Source organism: Anabrus simplex, chromosome 7 (genome assembly GCF_040414725.1).
Source record: "Anabrus simplex isolate iqAnaSimp1 chromosome 7, ASM4041472v1, whole genome shotgun sequence".
NCBI classification, from domain to species: Eukaryota; Metazoa; Arthropoda; class Insecta; order Orthoptera; family Tettigoniidae; genus Anabrus; species Anabrus simplex.
In genome coordinates this window covers 113,273,791-113,297,890 of record NC_090271.1, presented here as the reverse complement: position 1 = coordinate 113,297,890, position 24,100 = coordinate 113,273,791, and the positions used below count along the sequence as shown (strand labels likewise).

Below are 24,100 nucleotides of genomic sequence, written 5' to 3'. Positions count from 1 at the left end.
TGCTTGCCAGACTTGCTCAGGAAAGATCCAGTTGTTTCCAACTTTTTCACTATAGTCAATATTGTGTCTCTCTTATGTATGCTCTGGCTAAATACCTAAGCAAATTGCTTCAGCTACACATAGGACGTACTGAATCATACGTCAGGGACTATCGGTATTTCGTCAACAAGCTGTCAACCATAACCCTTCCACCTAATGCACTTTTGGTGAGTTTCGATGTGGAGTCCTTGTTCGTTAAAGTGCCGATTGACTCTGTCATTTCTGTCATTGAACATCTGCTCCCTGAGGACATTACTAAGCTATTAACTACTGCATGACTTCCAGTTATTTTTTGTGGGGTGGGAATTTTTACGAACAGACGGACGGAATGGCTATGGGAAGTCCACTTTCGCCCGTAGTAGCTAATTTCTTTATGGAGCATTTTGAGGAGGAGACTATTGCTTCGGTGCCCGTCAAACCTATGATGTGGAGGTATGTTGATGCATTTGTGGTCTGGACAGAAGGTCCTGAGAAACTTTATCTATTTTTAAACCACCTAAATCAGCAACATCTTTCAATAAAATTCACTATGGAGATGGAGTCGGACGGATGCCTTCCTTTGTTGGATGTTCTAGTAAGAAAGAAACCAGATGGCTCCTTAGGACATACCATCTATCGTAAGCCTACCCACACAAATCGCTATCTTCATGCAGATTGTCACCACCATCCAGCACAAAAACAAGGCATTCACACAACACTTGCCAAGAGGGTGAGATGAATTTGTGAGCCATCACATATCCAGGTGCAGATGGACACGCTCAAAGTCGCGTTCAAGAGTAATGGTTACAGCGATTTGCAGATTTATAGAGCCCTGCATCCCAGAGAAAACGTGTTTGGCACTGTCACCAAAATTGCTCACAGTTTAGGTAAAGGCAAGGACAAATTGTTTCCATTATCACATCCTGGGGTGTAAAAAATTTGCTATACTTGTGGCAAGGTATACATTGGCCAAACTAGCCAGTCCATTGGGACTAGCATCAAGGAACACCAGAGAAATATCCACCTCAACCAGCCAAACAAATCAGCAATAACTGAGCACACCCTATTGTCGGGTCATGATGCCGTGTTCCAAGATGTTCGAGCTCTTACCCACACTGGACATTAAGGGAAGCTGTGGAAATACAAAGAAATCTTAACAGTTTCAACAGGGACACTGCCTATCAATTAATACGTGGTTGCCAGCCAATAAGGACTTAACGTTGGTAGTTCTATTCCCTGTCCTTTTGCTATTGTTATTTCATTTTGGTGTTTTCCAAATTTCTTATGTTCATCACCAGATATTTCATTCCAGACTTGTGTCAGTATCATACTTTCATATGTGTGAAAACAATTGTTCTGATTCTGATGGTGCAGCCAGCTTCTGCTTTTAATGCTAGCGCTGTACCGTGTACAGTGAGCCATCTGGTGATGAATGTATGTACCACTTACATTTCTATTACTAACATCTAAATTCAGACTTTATTTATTGGAGAAGTCTTCCTCATGAACCGTCGAGATTTTCTTCTAAAGACGCGGAGCAAAGTTCTCTGCAAAATGTTTTACCTTGTTTTCTTGGCACGACATTAGCACAAAAGCCCATATCATGTCTACAGTTTAGATTGTTAGCCTTAACCAATGTTGGTTAAATTATTTAACATGGAGTTGTGTTAACTGAGGTTTAATAAACTGGGCCGTACACTTGTATGACTATGTATTTAGTGGGGTCAACTGCAGAGACAGTTTTATGATTCTGTCCATTATGGCCTAATTTTCACTTTTCTCTATTATTGTGTACAGTGAAAATAATTCTTTTGTCCTCATAAGTAATTCCTTTCCATCACATGGCTTTATGCAAAATCACATTTTTTAATAATACATTGCTTCACCTTGCTGCTATCCACTCTGTATGTTAACATGCTAATGCTGGTTGAGTAATGCTACTGTATATTGTCATCTCAATGGTCTTGACCTTTAGCAGATCTTCAAATCTAATTCATTAATTTTTTTATACTCTTCTATTACACTCACTCACTTCTTGAACTCATAGAAAACAATTTTGTAGTTCAATTTGTGTTTTAGACTCTGCCTACAAAACTTACAGCTGATAAAACCTGCAGTACGCTGAGGATCAAAAACTGCTGCACACCGGTTTAAACCCTTCTTTCAGATGTGTGAATGACATATCCTAGTTTGTGTAATTGCTTTTGTAGTATCACTTTTACTGAGAGTTGATATTTTTCTGATAAATTGTACTATAGTTGTCTGACGAGAAGTCGCATGGATGGCGGGTAAGAGGTGTGAGGGGATAAACATCGCTGCTGTGCAAGCGCCTTTCTCAAGGCCTGGCAATAAACATCTGTTCTGTCCGTGCTGACCCTTGCAAATTGAGGTGGTGTCTTGAAATTTCAAAGGATATGCAGGAGTTCGCATTGTCTGTCACGACTAATTTTTGTAGCCAGGAGTATAGTATCTGTTACTTGTGTCGTACCTACAAGCTGCTGCGACTTCTCATCACATGCAGATAGTACTCGTGGCAAAATGACTAGAGATAATTTAAATAATCTAGTGCTTTCCTTATCATACTTGCTTATTTTAATTGTTTAGCATGCTAAATTATACACACACACACACAAAATTAAATTTGCACAAATTTTGAAACAAGTGTATTGTTTTGGATAGCATTGGTAATTACATTGTTTTTTTCTGTTTTAAAAATATCTCGGTTGACAGGCTCGTTAGTGATTGTTAGTTACAGTTGTTTTCAAAAATCAGTATGTTGCAGTAGTTGAATGTCATCGATCTTCTGTATAAAAAAATAGTGTAGTCAGCACATCATCTCCTGTGATAGTTTTTCTCTTTTTATTGTTACCGATCTGTGGAAATAGAATAGTTATTGCGTACTATAAACATTTTTGGGTCCGTATTGACAGGATATTACAGAAATATTTAACAGATACTGTGAGGTTCCACCTGTTCAATACAACTTATCTTACAGATTACATATGTTTTATTTTCTTAATATTAAAACACGGGACATGATTCGTCTCGTCTTTGATACATCCTCAGCTGTAAAAAAAAGGTATTGTTAAGATTAAAATATAATATTGTACTAGACTTAACTAAAGTTGGCGTCTGACAGGTAAGGTTGGAGGGAGGAGCAATGCACGTGCCATTTCATGATGTTGCCACATTCCAGCATTCCTTTCTACATGCTCTTACCCCTCGCTTCTGGCTCACTCGTTCCATCCTTCATTCTGACCGCTGTGATCTGTTGTAGACTACCTGGCCAGGCGGTGTCGTCCCTCAAGTAACTGGCGAAACTGGGAATCTTACGAATCGTATGTTGAAATTCATTAAATTACTTGTATTTACTGTTTGAGACTGATGTGTTTATATCGGGACTGACAGGGAATAAACAGGACTCAAATAAACCTTTTATTTACCGAGCTGGATAGCTGCAGTCGCTTAAGTGCGGCCAGTATGCAGTATTTGGGAACTCGAACTCCACTGTCGGCAGCACTGAAGATGGTTTTCCGTGGTTTCCCATTTTCACACCAGGCAAATGCTGGGGCTGTACCTTAATTAAGGCCACAGCCGCTTCCTTCCCATTCCTAGCCCTTTCCTGTCCCATCGTCGCCATAAGACCTATCTGTGTCGGTGCGATGTAAAGCTACTTGCAAAAAAAAAAACAAAAAAAAAACTTAGTTACCAGATGGTTGTGGGTGTAAAGGCAATTATATGAGTTTTAAGAAGTAGGATAAAAGATGAGCATATTAAAACCGTTGAATTTTACACTTTCCGATTTCAAAACAAAGGATTTTGCTGCAACACTTAACATCTTCGACAGTGCTACCCTTTTTAAAGCAATTGTAGCTCATCTCATACTTAACTGTTAACTTACACTTTCCTATACAATAGGCACTTACAAAAATAACAACCTCCAGTAACCCACAGAGATCCTCTAAGAATGATCGTGAACGTCGGAAGGCTAAATTCGAGTATGAAGTGACTCAATATGAATATTTTTACCAAAGGAGGAAAGCAATTAGAAAAATTTTAAGTGGCAAAATAACTAATAATTTGAAACTAGAGAAAGATGTTGTTGAAGGATATTTTAGGAACAGATTTGAAACTCCTAATGATTGCACGAGAGACTCCTATATCGATTATACGAATGAAACCTTAGATGATACAATTTCAATATCTCAAGAGTTAGTTTTCTCTGTTATCAAGAGCATAGCAATTGACACTAGCCCAGGTCCGGATAAGGTTTTATTGAAATCTGTTTATGATCCACTTGCTGCTAATATTTTAGCCCATATCATCAGAAGAATATTTGAAAGTGGGTTCATTCCTGAGGTTTTTAAGGCAGTGAGAACTGTTCTTATACATAAAGGCGGTGAAGAGAATGATCTGTCCAAATGGAGACCGATTAGTATTTGCTCCATTATTCGGCGCATATTAAGTAAGATCCTTGATAAAATTGTAAGGGAATACATCCCTTTGATCCAGTTCCAAAGAGGTTTTGTCATGACCCCTGGCTCTTTCATTAACGTGAATATTGTTGATGGCATTTTACGAACAGCTGTAATGAAAAAGATTTCAGGCTGCGTAGTATTCCTCGACATCAGCAAAGCGTTCGATAGTATTGGACACAATCACTTAAAGGCGACAATAGAGAACTCTATACTACCCAGATCCATTAAGAAGTTACTATTCAACCTTCTCACAGAAAACACAACACAAGTTCAAACTGCTCGTGGTCATACAGATAAGATAAACATCAAATGTGGGGTGATGCAAGGAGATCCCATTTCACCTTTCTTTTTAACTGGGGTATAAACCACATCCTTGATGAACTCACAGACATCAAAGTATCAGAAATGTATGGTTTTCAATTGAGTCCTAACACTGTACCTTTAACATCCCTATGCTTTGCCGACGATCTGGTGATCATAGCTAAAGATCAAGCAGCAGCTTCAATCCTAGTCACTTCCGTCATAAATCTGCTTCAAGAAATAGGTTTGCATATAAATGCAGACAAATCAAATGCCATTATTATAGAAAATGGTAAACTTCATTCTGACGATATCGTGACGGTCTCTGGAAACATTAGAAGTATAAATGATAGTGAGCATCCGGGAGATAGTAGGTTCGAATCCCACTATCGGCAGCCCTGAAGATGGTTTTCCGTGGTTTCCCATTTTCACACCAGGCAAATGCTGGGGCTGTACCTTAATTAAGGCCACGGCCGCTTCCTTCCAACTCCTAGGCCTTTCCTATCCCATTGTCGCCATAAGACCTATCTGTGTCGGTGCGACGTAAAGCCCCTAGCAAAAAAAAAAAAAAGATAGTGAAGAAATAAAATATTTAGGGGCAACTTTCAGACAGACTTTAGTCTTCAATGAACATCAGGTACTTGAAAAATTGAAAGCTAACTTAGATCAGATTACCAGGACTCACTTACTCCAACCGCAACAAAAATTGACTGTAATAAATCAGTTTATTGACCCTACACTGATATACCCCTTCCAGACTGTTTCGGTTGACAGAATTCCCAAATCAAGTCTGTTAAAAGCCGACAACATGATCAGAAGCGCACTTAAAGAAATTCTACAACTTCCGAGTGACACACCGGCAAGTATGATATATTCGAGCCACAAATGTAAAGGGTTAGCACTAATGCGCGCTACTTGGGAAGCGTACCTTCAACAGCTTAACATCAATCTTAAGCTAGAAGCTGTGAATGATTCGCACGTAAATGCTGTTCGAAATTTCACAGCAATAAAAACTCGCTGCCTATGTGAACTTCAACTCAATGAAGAGACATCAACGAAATCTGTTAGACAACTGCGCGATATACTTAGAACACGCGAATTTGAAGCTTGGTGTGCATATCCGCAAAAAGGAAGAGGTGTTGAGTTATTTGCTCAAGTTCCTGCTGCTAATTCTTGGGTTACCAGAAGAGATGGTTTAACTTGTTCGGAATGGAGGGAGATGTTGAAGATGACAGCGATGGTTGCACCAGTACGTACTCTGCCGGGACGTTCTACCAGCACAGGCCACTGCAGTGAGTATGAAACCTTACCACATGTGCTGGGGAGTTGCCCTCAAGGAGAACTGCTTAGGATCAAACGCCATAACATCATCAGAAACCTGATTGCTAATGCTCTTCGTCTCAAAAATCTAGAAGTGTACGAAGAAGTCCACTGCCTCGCCGAAGGAGGCAGCACTCGCAGGATTGATATTATAGCGATTGACAGACGGAGGAACGAAGCAGAAATTATTGATCCTACGGTACGCTTTGAATCTTCAGCCTCTCAGCCGACTGACGTAGACAATGAGAAAAAGGATATCTATAATCCAACCATCCCTTTCTTTCTTGAGTCGTATAACCTTAAAAAAATTACGGTGACTGGACTTTTCTTTGGCGCGAGGGGAACAATTCCCAAATCTTTCGTCACATGGCGACAAAAATATAAACTAGCGAGAAGCCTACAAGATGAGATAGTCGTCTCACTCATCAAGTACTCCGTTTCGATTCTTCGTCACCATTTATATGGAGTTCATGCCATTTAACATGGTTAATTGTAACCTATCATTTTTTTAAACATTAATCTTTTTATCTTCCCTCAAAATTGTTATTGTGTATTATTCTGTGTCTTATGGCAAATCTAAGGTGTCCTGGATCAGACTAAATAAGTAAATAAATAAATAAATAAATAAATAAATAAATGAATGCTTACATAATGCTCAAACTGTTCAAATATTCATACTATGACGTTAAGTAAGCAGCTGCTCAAAATATAATCAGCCTACTTTCCTCTGTCTGTATGTATGTCTACCTCTCAGTCTCGTTTATTGATACCGGGTCAGGATGAGATGAGATGAGATTAATGTATACAGCATGTTTCTACTGCTGGATGCCCTTCCAGGCACCAACCTCAGTTGAGGAGCTAATGAAGACGAAATGTGTTATGGTGAATGAAATTGGGTAAGGGGTGCCTATGGATAGGAACTATACTGGCATTTGCCTGGAAGTGAAAATATTAAACCACAGAAAACTATTCTGAGAAGAGCAGACGGTGGGATTCAAACTCCCTCGAGGAGTATTCATCGTACTAGAAATATAAATTAAAATACAATGATCGTACGTACGTAAGTAGTATTTAAAATACACACTGAACTGCTTGCGACAAGATCTAGCTCACAAGTGAAGCGAGAGGTTTGGCAACTCCCAGCAAGACGAGCTGTCCTGAAGTTTTATCTCCATGGCAACCGCAGTCGCCCCACCCTCGTTTCCATGGCAACCACACAGCCACTCCCTTTATCCCGCCTTGACAGGCAGTAAACTGACCTCCCTCTAAGAAATGTCAAACGCCAACTCTTATTATTAGCAGTATAGACTGGCCGTTGAGTGTGTTCTTATTATACATTCCAAATACTGTTTTTAAGGTGCTAGTAAGTGAGAAGAACTTTTTCCACAGAGAAAAACTCTACAAGGAAGGTTAGAAACAGATATTCAATTTTTACAGCTGAGGATGTCTCAAATATGAAACAATTCCCGTCTTTTAAAATGAAGAAAATAAAAAAATATGTAATCTATAAGAATATAAGTTGTATTAAATAGGTGGAAACTCAGGGTACCTGTTAAACATTTCAGTAATAGAAGTTACCACTCCCAAAATCTTAACCAAACTGTAAAGTTGTTTAATAGTATGAATTTTCAATCCTTTCAGTGTGGATATACTCTTTAGTTTCACTTACTTTGATGAAATCCCTAATTGAGGCAAACATTATCAGTATTTCTGATTTCTTTTTTGTGTTTTATATTTCTTGTACTGGTTTAAAAGACTTTGTTTATGAAAGATTTTCTATTAAATAACTCTGTGTGAGCTGACACTTCATTGATAGCCCCTCACTTGATGAGTAAAATCAAATCTAGGGTTGCTTTTGATGGATGAGGAATTTATTTCTATTTATTATAAACAATATTTTTTAAAATTTCATCACAAATGTTCAGATCAGTCATACCACAGTCAATTAATTGTTTATATTTCTAATTTAGACTTACATAGTAATTATTACTATGTATGCCAATCCGGCTCCATGGCTAAATGGTTAGCGTGCTGGCCTTTGGTCACAGGGGTCCCGGGTTAATTTCGCTGGCACGGGGATGGGTGTATGTGTCGTCTTCATCATCATTTGGCCAGACTGAGTGGCTCAGCTGGTTGAGGCGCTGGCCTTCTGACTTCAACTTGGTAGGTTTGATCCTGGCTCAGTCTGGTGGTATTTGAAAATTTCGCTGGCACAGGGATGGGTGTATGTGTCGTCTTCATCATCATTTGGCCAGACTGAGTGGCTCAGCTGGTTGAGGCGCTGGCCTTCTGACTTCAACTTGGTAGGTTTGATCCTGGCTCAGTCTGGTGGTATTTGAAGATGCTCAAATACGTCAGCCTAGTGTCAGTAGATTTACGGGCACGTAAAAGAACTATGCTGTGTATGGAGGCTGTTGGATATACTTCCAAAATATTTTGGGCTACGTTATTAAGTTTTAAAAAAATGTATATATTTCCACCGAGAAAAACTACAAGGAAGATTAGAAACAAATATTAAATGTTTACTGCTGAGGATGTCTTGAATATGAGACGAAACAAATCCCGTCTTAAAATGAAGAAAAAAAAATGTAATCTATTAGATTATAAGTTGTATTAAATATATATAGGGTAGCAGGAATAAATTGACTTGAATTGAAATCCTGCAACTCCTCTGTTCTACTGTGCAGTTTATTCCATAATCTGAAACATCAGTTTGGCACATGTTGATTTTTATAGCTCTCAGTTTTATATACCTGTAGTGATTCAATCCTTAACATTCTCATTAACTGTGAAGTATTTACCATCCAATGAGCATAATTGTAGATGTTCAGGAAGTTTTATGTATTTTTTGGTATATTACTTGTCATAATGTTCAATATATTGAAGTTTTAAATTTTTTTTTCAGCCTTCAAGATGATCGAGGGAAGCCATGCAGCTGGACAGAAGTTTGTGTATTTTTTAGGTAATATTGTAAGTGTAGCTCTGGCACTATACAAATGCCATTCAATGGGACTGTTGCCTTCTCACTCTTCAGACTGGCTAGCTTTTGTGGAACCACAGCAGAGGATGGAATATTCAGGAGGTGGGATCAGTTTACTATAGGTCACGTTTAACAGTTTTTTCCCCCCCTCCCATGAACTCGTATATAAGTTTTGGTTGTGTATATTTGTACAGTTAGAAAATAGATGTACAGTATAATAGGGTTATAGAGCACTCAGAAAACATTTTATACAGCTTGGTCATTTTGTTGGTAATACTTCCATATTTTAAAACATTCAAAAGTTCTGAGGGCAATATAACCTTATTTTCAACATAAATCTTCATAAATCAAAAGTTTCAACATTGGAAGTATAAAAATCATTGGAAAACAAAGTGTAACTAATTGGCAAGACTTCTGTGTCGTTTGGCTGATGGTGATATGTCAGCTTGGCATCATTAGGTAACTGAAAGAGAAAATAAATAATGTTATTATTCTGGTATTGGATATCATATATTTGAGGACAAGAACTTTGTGTATGAGAAGTGTTATGTATTTCCAAACTATCTGCAGGTCAGAATTTATACAACTGGAAGAGACATTAAATGTGGTTGTATTGTTAATGTGTTGCACAGTGATTAAAAGGTGAATGTTCTCGTTTTCAACTGCTAGTGAAGAGAGGAGTCTGACAATCTGAAGTATAATAATGAAATAGTAATTCAGTTGGCTGACCTATGTTCTACAGATAATTTTTTAAAATTCTGGAACAATTTATTTTGAAATATTAAGCTGTTTCAATGATCATATGTCACATGTTAAGAATGTATGAAACCCCCAACCTGAATGTTTAAAAATATAAAATATTTTATATTGGTTAGAATTTGTTTACCTTAAGGTATCAGGTACAATTTCTTTTTCTGTTTACAATATATGGAAATGCATACTAAAATAAAGGAGATGTTGTTTGTTATGCCTGAAGATGTATTTTTTACCAACCTAATTATAAAGAAAAGAAACATTTAAGAGTTTACCTTGTAGCATAATGAATATTGCATTTTTAGTGCTCAAAAATTGCTCTCCATTTTCTGACCAGTTCAAGGTCTTTGAAGAAGAGTGTTCATACTGTAGAACATGGAAGAAAACTTTGCGATGGATCAGATCATAAGGTACATCTTCACGAGAGAAATAGAGTTCTTAAGGGTGTTGGATATAAGATACCATTTCCAAGAGATAATGCCAGCGCTTAGTAGGTCACTAAGTGTAACTTTAAGAAGAGATGTGTAGAACTTTGTTAACTGAAACATTTTTACTGTAATTATAAATCAAACTTCTCCCACAGTCCCTTGACTTCCCTAAAGAACACAATTTTAAGAATTCACATTTTTCAAAAAATTGTTTATGGATGATGGAATACTGCCTGGGTGGAAGAGAATAGTATGTGGAACTGTAATAGTTGCTGCAAGACTAAGAAAAGGTTTGAGGTTGTGTTCCTTTAATAGTTTTCTCAAAAAATCTACTCATTAGGCCTAAACCCAGAACTCCATGTGGCATTGATTGACAACTGTTAGCAAATGAAATGACATTACACTGGCTACTGAAGGCTTAGATAGAGCACAAGGACGCTTGGTGAAATATGTCATTATTTGCAGATGGATTTAGTAACAACGGCTAGGCTTTGCTACAAACCCAAAACTAATAGAGGAATGTAAACTGCTTTTGTTTACAGGAAAGTGCATGTAGTACAGTATGGATCATTTGGGTAAGTATGGTGTGTACTATTGGTTAATTATTTATTTTTTCTGGATGCTTGTGATGGATCAGGTCTGTGCAAGATATGTGTATTATATTTACTCTTTACAGATCTAGCATCAGGGTAAGTCTTTCTATACCATAAGGTCAATCTTGCCTCACTGCCAACTGCTACTTCTGGGATCAGAATCTGATCTTCCATACGCCCATGCAATGAGGTTTTATAATTGAGAGTAACTCAAAAATATAAATGAATCCGTGATTGAGAAAATTAGAAGAAACTAAACAGCACTGAAATTATTATTATTATTATTATTGAAATTATTCATCCTGGAGGTTTGTGACACATTGCAAGCTGTAAAGCTACACAACTGATTAAATTGGACATTCTTCCTTTTTCCAATCACCAATTCAAATAATCTCTATCCCCCAAGCAAGTGCTCCAATACCAATGTAAGAATGAAAGCCATCCCTTTATGTAAATAAAAATCTAAAATGAATAATCAGATGCGGCAGAGATAGTAATGCGCAAAACTTACACTACAGTCATACATACAAATTTGCAATGTCCACAACACAAAGCTGTAAACTGTTGAAAAACATTTAACTGTCAGTGTCGTGAAATCTACCAAATGACATTATGAAAATGAAACAATTTCAAACAAGCTTCACACTCCAGTGTCCATAAGTAGTGCGTCTCATCACATACTGTGCTTTCTGATGAACCGAAATCTAACCATGATCAGTAGTTTCATCACCAACAGCAATATGGGTGATTACAGTTAAAGTGTTCCCTCCCTAACCCACCCTAGACAAGAAGCTATTCATAGTACGCATACCAAAGATGTCCAGATTATGGGCTACAAGATTTGTGGGGTTAACCATACCTGAAAGGCAGGGTTATCAGGGTAATGTTCATACATGTGCTCATTGGAAGAGAGCATATCAAGAGAGGTAGGAGACATACCAATGGAGATGCTCTCCTATGCTTGCCAACTTTGTAGCCTGACGGATGTGTTCATAACAACCAGTCATACTGAACTTGCTTATGCATTATTTTTTTCTGTATGTTCTTGGCAATGTGTGGATTACGTTTCATGTTCACCACTGGTTTTCCACACAGGCAGTTCATGAGGGAAAGTTTAGTTATAACAATCTTTGGTATATTAAGGTCAATGCCATGCCTGGCCTAACCCTATCAGTTGTAATCAGGTTTTCTGCCACCATAGCCATGGGGGCCTATGGCGTCTTCGCATCCTTGCCCATTTGTCCCAACTGGGCATTCAGGTCTCCCATAACTGTGATGATGTCTTCCTCTATTTGGTCCTCTAGATATACACGGTTCGGGAGATAGTAGGTTCGAATCCCACTGTCGGCAGCCCTGAAAATGGTTTTCCATGGTTTCCCATTTTCACACCAGGCAAATGCTGAGGCTGTACCTTAATTAAGGCCATGGCCACTTCCCACTCCCAGCCCTTTCCTGTCCCATCGTCGCCAAAAGACCTATCTGTGTCGGTGCGACGTAAAGCAAATAGAAAAAAAAAAAAAAGATCTACAACTGATCTTTTTCATCTGCAGGGCAGCCTGCCTGGTAGGCATATATTTGGAGAAAGGTATGGAATACCCAGCCAACATGCAGTTTCATTTTAATGATTCTGTCCCTCATAACTTATGTCCGTCTGCACATCATCTTTGTGGAGAATGAAAGCAACTCCATTTCTGACTTCATTAGGTTTCCCACTCCAGTACAATATATAACCATCTTTGAAACTTGTGATAGTACATATATCACACCCCAGAATTATATGTAGAAGTTAGAGATATTATTGTCTGTATTCTATTATTATTATTATTATTATTTCATTTGTATACTTTGCCATTTATATTGGTAAGCTGGAAGATATCCACATATGTAGGTATGAGTAATTTGTTTTGCACGAGTGGGAAAACATTGCTGTAATAACTCTGGTAATTTGAATGAGTCATATGGCTACCCCAGTGTCTGTTGTGATGTACTTGTGTCAGGAAATTCCATTAGTCATGTATATATCCCAGCCTGATGAGATGAGCTTGTTGTTGTACCAGGGAAATTTGATGATTCATGTAAAACTCCTGAGTGTTTGTTTATAACTTGGGAGAAAGAAGAGGTTCACTCATGATTGGCTGGCAAGAACCAATCCAGACGTATCATCTGAGAGGAGGGGATGTTGATGTCTATAAAGGTTGATGATACGGCGGCAACCTAGAAACATTGTAAGGAAACGTTGTAAGGGTGATTGTAGAGGTGACTGTATGAAGGAACGACAACTGACACTGTACGGGAAGGAAGTGGTGCTGATACACGGTACTGGAGTGGCACGGCTGCAATGGACTGGACTTCAAACGTTCGTGGAGCGTAGTCTTGTTATGTTCGTGGAAAGTGACTGATTGTGGAGAGTGCTTGCGCATTAAGTATTGTAGCACTTGTGGCGGCCTAGCATTATATGTTGGTGAAAGCTATCTCAGACTTTCAATAATTTATGTTGAGGATCGACAGACGTGTGTATATATCTTTACAACAAGTGTTAAAATATGTGAACACAGTAGTACAAGGTACAGTATCTATGTGATGTGATAACTGCCGATTATGAGAATCGGTAAGTCGAACTGATGTAGAGACAGTGAAGGGTATTTATCTTCATACATGTACATTGTTCATCGGACTATCTGCAAATGGTAGCTTAGTTCTCGCTTTCGTTTTCCCACGATTTTCATTATTGTTGTTGTTGTTGTAAATATGGAGTCTTCCAGCAATATTTTATGTGTGTATTATATGTATAATGTTGTATGTTGATGAGGTGCTCATGCACGGAATTTGTTCAGAATATAGTTAGCTATTTTAGAATCAGTGTTATTGATAAACCTAGGTGCAGTTCCTACCTAATTAGTCGTTTTCAGGAGGTTAGGTAAGGCCTGCAGCAGATGTACCAGTACGCAGCATTATGTACATGCCCTGGGATATAAAGTCTATCATGCGCTTATCTAAATTCGAGGGATCCATTCTGGTGAACTCTGGCGCCCATACTACGGACATTTCGGTTAATTATGCTTATTAATTTTATTAAGTTTTTGAGTAATTTTATTTATATATTTTTATTCATGATTCTATTTAATTAGTATTCATCAAAAAAAGTTACAAACTATACAGTAGAATTAGGAGTTAGCTTCTTTCGGATCACTACATCTGGATTTAAGAAAATACCCTCTAAATACTATCATAATGAATAGCAAAATAAAAGTGGACTTTTTAAATAATTCAGGGCGACTGATAGCATTGTCGCATCAGTCGCTTGTGCAAAATGCGAGACTAGATGTTTTATGCCATATCCATAGATTTTATTGATCACTGCGATTGTAAATCTATCCACTGTGGTATCTAGTGGGTATATTCATGACCATCTGCAGTATACTGTTGGAGATGGTCTTCATGTCTAGGGAAAAGAAAGGGTAGTAACCCTGACATCATGCCATCACCATACTCTGTTTAAATGGCTGCCAATCTAATGAATGTGTAGTGTTCTAATTGAAATCTGGATAAAACTTGCTGTTAGTTATAAAATCAACTGGCCCCCCTCTAGTGGTTAGTGCTAGTTCACAGAATAACCTGAGCATACAAAACTCTTGGTTTCAGAAGAGAGACAGCCATAAAATCACATGCTACAGTCGGGATGGGAAGCAGAGGACAGTGATAGACTATATAATAATATCAAGCCTAAAAGTACAGGCTGTGAAAGCATCAATGTTAACATATATAATAACCGATAGATGTGCTAGCCAGTTCATCACTGATGTTAAAAGTTATTTCAAGTGAAAGTCTCGAAGATGATCACCGGCTTTTGGTTGTGCACATTGGGAACGTCCATGTGCAGAATGTCAAGCGCAAGAAAATGCCAAAGATAAAGACCTGGTTGCTAGGACAAGATGAGAAGAAAGAAGAATACCAAAGAAAGATCTCAGCCCCCCCCCCCCCCCCCCCCCCAAAAGTAGAAGAAGAGTGGCTGTCATTCAAGAACACAATGGTTTCAGAAGCCGGATCACTTTGTGGAAAGACAAATGCAATATTCAGGGAAAAGGATGGTGGAATGAGAGGGTGAAACCTGCTGTGAAAGAAAGAAATCAACCAAGAAGATGAAATTCAGTATCTGGCACAGGAGTACCACAACAAGAAACTGATTAAAGAAGAAAAGGAAAGGTGCTGGGACAAGTTCACTACTAGGCTAACAGAGGAATGTGAAAGTAATAGGAAGTTGCTTTATAAACCCAGTCAAGAATAGAAGTGAGCATGGCAATATCACTGCACTGGAAACAGGTAATGAGAATCTGGCGAAGACAGATCAAGGCATCAGAGAAGAAATGAAGAACTATTTCAATACTTTATTAAATAGAAAAAGTCTTTGAAATGATATCATTGAAGACTGCAATTTACGTGCGAGTGATGGAGCACAACACCAACTAACTTGGCTGGAAGTGGAGTCTGAGCTGAAGAACATGAGAAGTGCTAAGTCCCCCGAGTTTGATGTCTCACTGCTGACATGATATAGGAGCACAAGGCATACAATGGTTGTATAGAGTACTTACTCTCTGTCATCTGGAAAGAGAACAAGATGTCAGAGAACCAGATGAAAGGTATCACTATCCCCCTGTATAAAAAAGGAAACAGGAAGAAATACAGAAATTATATGGGTCACATTACTTTCTCACTCAAACTTTTGGAGAAGATAATTGAAAGAAGAATCAGGAATATAGTTGAACCGTTAATGGAGAAGGAGCAACAGGGGTTCAGGAAGAACCAGATCATTACAGACCTGATATTTGCTGTCAGAATGCTAACAGAAAAGTACTGGGAATATGGTAAGAACTTGCTGATGGTTTTTATGGACATCAAGAAGGCCTATGGCAGTGTGCCTAGAGAGATAATCTGGGAATGCCTAGAAGGTATAGGTGTGCCAAACTTCCTGATTTGATAACACATCATTACTTCATCAAAGTGCTTAAGTTATGTCCAAGTAAGGGATGGACGATCAGACTGATTTGAAACCAAAAGAGTAGTCCAGCAGGGAAGTGCCTTGTCACCAACCCTGTTCATCATTGTTATGGATCGGATCATAAAATCCATCAAAGAACATTGCAAAGATGCTAACACACTAATATTTGCAGATGTTCCGACAGATTCAAATATTTTCCTGGAGGGAATTCCATTAGTCTGTTTCTAACTTCAAATAACTTGGAGAGTATCATTTCAAAAGAAAACACAGTAAACCAAAGGATATTTATAGGGACTTGGAAAGGCTTCTCAATTTTATTTCAAGTAAGAAATCTACTCTGGGATGATAAAATACCCCAAAAAGCAAAACTGACCATGTTCTATTCCTACTTCATTCCATTTCCCCATTATGGACTCAAAACATGTACCCTACATAACAAGGCAAATAGTAAAATCCAGTCATCAGAACAATGAATCAAAATATCTGTTACCGAGCTTTTAAGAAGACTCAGGTTACAGTGGTTTGGACATGTTATGATGATGAACAGCAAGGAATTACTTTGACAGAGAAGTGAAAAGGCGGGGGCAAGGAATTGATGAATAGACACAGAGAAATTGGAGGTCAACAAGAGGAATACCTAGTGGAAGGATATAGAGGAACAGAAACTATACTTTGACAGGAAGAAGTGGTGAGTGCTTGTACACCACACCCAGGAGACTGGAGCTGAAAAATGATGAGTATAGTTTCAAAGATATGTCTTGTCAACAATCAACAGTTTTTTTTAATATGTGAAAGAAATGTCAGCATCATAATAGAACCAGTTTTCAGGTTGTTAGGCTGCATGCGTATTCAGAGTTTCGCCCTGATGGTGTCATTTGGGCTAAACAGTTCAATTGGCATGCCTTTCCAAGACTGCATACCAATGGCACACAGGCTGGGGTTAGGTAAAATCAGGCCGTGTGCAAAGTTTTGCCCAGAACATGCCATTGCACCTAACAATCCAAAAGCTGGTTCTATTGCTGAGATATTTAGATCTGCAGCAGTGAAAGCCTTAATTGGCAATGTCAACATTGTTGAGTAAATTAAATAAATATAATTGGACAAAAACAAAACAATCACTCATTGTACTCTGTCTTAAAAATTTTGTTTTGAAATAAATTTGCAACAAGTTTCATTAAATTGTCTGCAGTTAATATAAAGTTATGAATAAGGCTGTAACATTTTACATTTTCAGTTCGATACATTAAAAAAACATCGTTATCATTTCACAGAATATGGTAATCTTTCATGACATCAGTGTACTGAAGATGACTACCACCTCAACTATACATCAATTATCAATTTATTGGTGAAAATAAGCCTTTCCTTTATAGCACAGCTCATGAATTCAGTAATATAATGGGTACTCTGTTTGTTTGTCGCAACATCCACAACTTCACGCTACTACTCGTATTTTTGCAAAATGGTGATTTTTTTAAAATTATAGTGGTCTTATTCTTGATTGCATGACTTTTCACTAAAACCTTGCCCTTACAAATTGCACCAAATATATTCAAATCAAATCATCCTTTAAGGCAAATTCCTGTAGTTTCTTTTTTAAACTTCTGGTGGCATCTTCAATATGCATTCAATCGCCCCTTCTTCGAACACAATGTCATCATCCTGCCCTTCTTTTTCCTGAAGATTCTCAACTATGGTATCGATATCCGGTCTAGGGTTAATTTAGCACCCGCTTGTCAGTGTCAATATGTAATATGAACAAGCCTGAGATGCATCTCGCTTATAAAAACACTTCATTTCAGCAATGACCTCTGGCCCTGTGAATTGCATCTCCAATTGCAGATGAATAAACAGGAGGTGGATCTCTGAATTTCTTGAGACTGGCCGTTAGGTTACTCAAAGTGACAGCAAGCTCATTTGAAATGTGTAGAGGATATATGATCGTTTATCAACGAAGGAAAAAAAATCATCAAGCATGGAGAGATTCTCTTGATCATAATTATAAAATTCTCTATCAGTTCCAGAAACAAAATATGGAAGGGTTAACTCATTTTTTGGAGCCAATACACTAGACAAGAGTTACAAATGAAGAGAAAGAGAGAAAAGTGATGCATGTGATCTCAGTTTTCAAAGGGACATAGTCGAAGATTTTGATGTTCTGGCAGGTACTTAGAGCATTTAGGTCACATCAAGATGCCTAAATGAAATTTCCAAGAACTACACAAGTATTAGAAAATGCAAATGTGGTGAAAAAAATAAATATTACCTAATGCTATACAAGCAGTTTATTGCACCCTTGTGTTAATAAGAGAACCACACATAACAGAAAAGGGTTTCTCAGTTTAAAAATGCAAGAATATGGAGAACACAGAATAAAGGCTGCCAACCAAGCAAATGCACTATTATTATTACAAACAAACAAACCCCATGGCACTACAGCCCTTGAAGGGCCTTGGCCTACCAAGCGACCGCTGCTCAGACCGAAGGCTTGCAGGTTACGAGGTGTCGTGTGGTCAGCACGATGAATCCTCTCGGCCCTTATTCTTGGCTTTCTAGACCGGGGCCGCCATCTCACCGTCAGATAGCTCCTTGATTCTAATCACGTAGGCTGAGTGGACCTCGAACCAGCCCTCAGGTCAAGGTAAAAGTCCCTGACCTGGCCAGGAATCGAACCCGGGGCCTCCGGGTAAGAGGCAGGCACGCTACCCCTACACCACGGGGCCAGCACTATTATTATACTCGAGTCAAAAACATACAAATTAACAGTTAATGTACAAGTCAGTTTGAAGTATACAAAACATGACGTGCGAGATCGTATTACGCATGTCCTATGCACTCTGAGTGGATTTTAGGAGATCATCCTCTGTGCAAGAGGGCACTGAAGCATGTCGCTCGTGGTTTTGTTCTTGTCCACATTCACACCTTGTATTACTTGTACTGAACCCACATTTCTTCAAGTTATCCCTGGATCCTTCCACTTCTGATTGTAGCCTATTGAGGGACTTCCACACCAGCCAGCTTTCATTATGTCCAGATGGTAACTGCTCAGCTGCTGTCATCCATCTGCAGAGGTGAGGGTTCCTATTCTTCCACAGCTCCATTCTTGCCTTTTCTGGTGAGACAGTAAGCACCAGATATCCTCAGGATCTCAGCCGTTGCTGAAGAGAAAGATCTATGTTCCCCTGAGGTAGGCCACTTTTCTGTGCTGACCTTGGAAGTCAACAAAAAAACCTGTGGCTTTGAAGGAGAGTGCTGATAAGTCTAGTTAGATCTTGATGCACTTATTCTGGGTGATGTGAAACACAGGATAGCACCGTGGATCATGACACCTTTTTAGAATGCTAAAGTCTGGAAGTGAGATTGTATCACCAAAGAATGTGTTGGAAGAGAAAGGTGCTTGACAGCTGTGATGTCGTTTCCCAATCCTATTAAATAAAATAATTCACAGAAAAATTGCCTTTGGTTGTCATCTGCTGTGTTGTTCTTCAGTTCCATTTCTCTCCTGGGTTGCGTTATGAATCAAGGACCTACATCATTGCCTGTCTCTCTATACTTTCCTCCACCTCTTATGAAGCCTTCCTTGTGGTCTCTCCTTAAATACTTTCTTTGGTACTCTTGTCTTCTCCCCTTTGCATTATTTGTTCATACTATTTTAGTTTGCTTGGTTCTATCCTGTTGTGTAGTTTTGAAACTCAAATCCTATTTCCAATCTTTTAATTTCTGATTCTATCTTTTCTTGTCTTCCCTAGCATACCTCTAAGAAATTTCATCTCAACCACCGGAACTCTGCTCTTGTCTCGTTTTGTTGTTGTCTATGTTCCTGCTGCATATGGCAATATCGGTACATAATACGTCAAATACAAAATGGTTTTGCATTTCCTTGGAACTTCTTTGTTCCACAGTAATTCCCTGCACTCTGGTAAGAGCCAATTGCTTGTTGTATTCTCTTTCCAATTTCCTGTGATTACATTTCCGAAGTATTGAAGCTTTTATTGATTTCCCATTTACTTCTATCCTCCCCTTCCTACCTCTTGTCATCACTACTGTTTTGTGATAATGCTTGTTTAAAGGGGCCTAATATTGAGGTCATCGGCCCACTACTGTTTTACTCTTCTCTCCGCTTATTTTCATTCCACACTTTTTTAATACCTGATTTCATCCAATAACTTGCTCTTTTACTTATATTTCCATTTTGTTCCATATATCACTATGTTATATGCAAAGAGCTATTATTGTTTTCCTTCCCATGTTCTGCTTTATACACATGTGGATTTCATCCACGACTGTGATTTTAATTTCGTGTGGCTATTTCTAGTCTAGTGTAGCCCTTGTAAGGCAGACCCTCGGATGATGGTGGGTAGCATCTGCCATGTGTAGTACAAGATGATAATAGAATTAATAGTTGGGAGAAGTCGCTGCTAAAGTGGTAGTTTAGGAAAGAAGACATGCTGTACAAGAATAAATCTTTGTTGGTAGGAGAGTTCATATTTAGTTTGAATGATATTATTAGAATAATAAAGATGATGATTAGGACCAGGATTTACATGCGCCATAAACTCTAAAACAAACCATAAAAATGCAAGAACATACAACCATCCAATTTTTAAAATCTTGTGAGCAACTAATTACAAAAGAATTTAATTCTTTTTAATTATTCTGTACAATATTTTATTTACACAGTACAAACAAAGGTTATTTATACATTAGCAAATTTTTCCTGTTCACAAAATACAACAAACCGTTTTTCAAGATTTTCAGTAGTCACACTTATTTGCCAGTATATTTTTAAAAGCTTAACATTTTTTCTCTGTATGACATGATTTTTCATATTTATGATCTCTTTTGAGATTAGGACCTCTGTTAACTCTGTATTTAAAAGGTCGCATATGCAACCCATTCAGGCAGCTCCTGCGCACTGTGGGAAGCTGAGTCTTTGTAAAGATCACTTCAATGTGCTTTTGTATAATCTTGACAAAACGAGTCAAACTCTGTACTTTCATCCTCTATCGCCTTTGTTCTCAAGTAAACTAAATTAGTAGAAATATAAAGATTAAGCTACAGCATGGGATGTTTAAAATCCTTCCTGTATTTATTTATACAACTGCAGTGTGAGCTGACAGAATCCAAGTCAGTGAGTTAGATAAATCTCAAGGGAAGGAGATCCATCTGCAAGGCAAGATCTCACAAGTGACTTCAATTTCACACTTTTGTGATCTGTCTCATGAGAAGCATCTCATTTTTATTCATATCACCCAGTATAGTCCTGTCTTACAGTTGCAAAAGCATCTTCATTCACCCAGTTTTGCAAGACCTGATTGTCATCCTCTGTTTTTAATATCAGTAGCAATTTCCGACATATGAAATCCTGCCTTCTTGAAATATTTTGTCGCAATTTCTGGAAGCAACTTCTTCATAGAATGATGATAGCAAACAGTTGTAATCGAGTAGGTTTGTCTTCCAGGCAGGATGTCTCTTCATCTATGCGTTTGGAGGTGACTATACAGTTCAATGCGGGAGTTACACAATTTGCCACAGTGATGACAGGTAGTCCCAGGTGGAGGAGTCATGTTATTCTATGTCTCCTCAGCACTTTTTCTTTCCTATGTTGCCTCTTGTCATTCTCTGTACGTCGGCAGTTTTCTTCAAAAGATAGTGTGCCGTAATGGATTAGTGATCTCCAGGATGAACGGTCAAGGGCTAATTTCTCCCAGTTATCAACATCAATGTTACATCTCTTCATGTTAGCCTTGATTACATCTTTAAATCACTTCCTATGACCGCCTACACAGCGTTTACCTACTAATAGCTCAGAGTAAAACACTTGTTTGGGAATGCAATTATTGGGCATGCGAACTATGTGCCCAGTCCATTGTAGCTGGCGTCTTAGAACCATCAATTCTATACTGGTGGTGTGTACCTGTTCAAGTACGCTGATATTTGTGCGCCTGTCTTGCCAAGTTATTTGCAGTATTCTTCTCAAGCAACGCTGATGATATTGTTCCAGCTTCTTGAGGTGTCGACTGTAGCATGTCCAGGATTCAGATCCGTAGAGTAAGGTTGAAACTATAACAGAATTGTACACAGGAATTTTTGTTGTGATACTGACATCATGATTGTCAAAAATTTGAGATCTTAACTTAGCAAAGGATGCTCCTGCACGGTTAATTCTGTGTTGGATTTCTGAATCCATGTTTCCGCTTGATGAGAGGGTGCTGCCAAAGTATGGGAAGGTGTTTACAACTTGAAGGCTCACTCCATCAATTGTTACATTGATATCTCTTTGACCTTCCCCAGGGGCTGGTTGGTATAGGATCTGTGTTTTGATGGTATTCAGTTTGAGTGCGATCTTGTTGTACGCAACAGAAAAAGCATTCAGGATTATAACAAGCTCTTCTTGTGTCTGAGCTACAACAGCATTATCATCAGCGTACTGTAACTCAAGTAATGCTGCAGATGGTGTCAGAGTTCCTGCCTTTAAATGGCTCAAATAAGTTCCATGACAGCGGCAACATACAAGGAAAACAAAGTGGGGGCTATCACACAGCCTTGCTTAACACCGGTATTGATATGGAATGGCTCTCCAATAGAGCTGTTGCCAATGACAGCTGCCATCATGTCACTGTAGAGCAATTTCAAGATGGCAATAAATTTCTGCGGAAAACCATATACAGCTAAAATTTTCCACAAAGCTTCTTGGTTTACTGAGTCAAATGCCTAAGCAAGATCAATAAAGGCAATATAAAGAGGTCTATTTTGTTCTCTACATATTTCCTGAAGTTGACGTGCTGTGAATATCATATCTGTGGTTCCTCTAGCAGGCCTGAAGCCATACCGACTTTCTCGAAGTATTTTCTCTACCAAGGGTGCAATACGATTTGCCAAGATTCGAGCAATAAGCTTTCCCAGGCATGACAGTAAGGATTTTCCCCGATAGTTATTGCAGTTTGTTCGATCCTCTTTCTTAAATATGGGAACTACCAGACTCTCTGAAATCAGGAGGCATTTCTTCTGTGCTCCAAATTTTGACAATCAGTTCATGTATGTGTCTTATTAGTTCCTCACCTCCTTCTTCGAGAGCTTCCACTGGTATACCATCAGGATCAGACGTTTTGTGATGCTTTGGTTGATTGACAGCATGCTTAACTTCATCTAGTGTTGGTGGGGAGCTAAGTTCGTCATTGATGGGAGCTTGTTTTAATATATCATACACCTGTTCATTGATAATTGAATCCTTCAAAATGCTCTTTCCACCTATTCATGATGGAGTACTGATCTTTTAAAAGTGTACTCTTATCGCTGGACCAAAGAGGATTCCTCCCAAAGGTGGTGGGACCATAAACGGCTTTTGTCGCTTGGAAGAACTGCCATGAATCTTTATCTGCTAGATATTGCAACTCTTTTGCCTTTGCTGTCCATCATGCATTCTTGAGCTCACGGGTTTTTCTTTGGACATTTGCTTTGGCAATACTTACGGCTTGTTTCTTAAAGTGGGAGTTCATGTCCCTTCGCCATGCTTGCAAGGCTTTTCTCTTCTCTGAGATCAATGCTTCAATTTAATCATTTTCATCAAACCAGTCCTGATGTTTTCTGGTCTTATATCCTACTGTTTCTTTGCAAGCATCTTGAATAGTGGTCTTCAGACTCTCCCAGTGTTGCGTTACATTAGGATGATATTCCTTCAGCAAAATCCGATGAAGGAGCTCTCTGTATTTTGAAGTAATTCCTATATTGCCAAACATCTCGGTGTCAAAAGTATGTCTGAAGCTCTTTTGTTGTTTCCTCCTCTGGGTGGACAGTGGCAAATGCATCACTGATCTAATAAGTCGGTAATCTGTCCAACAGTCATCAGCTCCCGTCATTGCATTGGTGATGAGAACATCGCTTGCAGACGATTATATAGTCAATGAGGTGCCAGTGTTTCAATCTAGGATGCTGCCACGATGTTTTGAAGCGATCCCTTTGGCGAAAGATGGTGTTGGTGATTATCAACCCATGCTCAGCACATTTTGAGAGGAGTCTAATACCATTGGAGTTTTCACTGCAAACTCCCTCCTTGCCAATGACACCATTCCATACTTTATGGTCCTTTCCCACTCTGGCATTAAAATCACCAAGCAAGATGATTTTGTCTAGGCGACTGATGTTTGATAGGATGTCATCCAGATATGAATAGAATGTTTCTTTGATGTCATCATCAGAGTCTAATGTGGGGGCATATGTGCAAACTGCTGTGG

The 24,100-nt window shown here is 38.6% G+C and overlaps 1 protein-coding gene and 1 long non-coding RNA gene across 2 annotated transcripts in view; one reads left to right on the top strand and one right to left on the bottom strand.

Moving 5' to 3' along the window:
- The window catches only part of EMC4 (ER membrane protein complex subunit 4), a 65,626-nt gene extending 55,563 nt beyond the window's left edge, over positions 1–10,063 (top strand). The window contains exon 4 of the mRNA XM_067151254.2: positions 9,022–10,063. Within this exon, the coding sequence (XP_067007355.1) occupies positions 9,022–9,218 (197 nt within the window). The 3' untranslated portion in view covers positions 9,219–10,063. The remainder of the gene's footprint in view (positions 1–9,021) is intronic.
- Positions 9,263–24,100, bottom strand: part of LOC136877317 (uncharacterized) — a 41,549-nt gene continuing 26,711 nt past the window's right edge. The window contains exon 4 of the long non-coding RNA XR_010860751.2: positions 9,263–9,559. This is a non-coding gene — a long non-coding RNA (uncharacterized lncRNA). The remainder of the gene's footprint in view (positions 9,560–24,100) is intronic.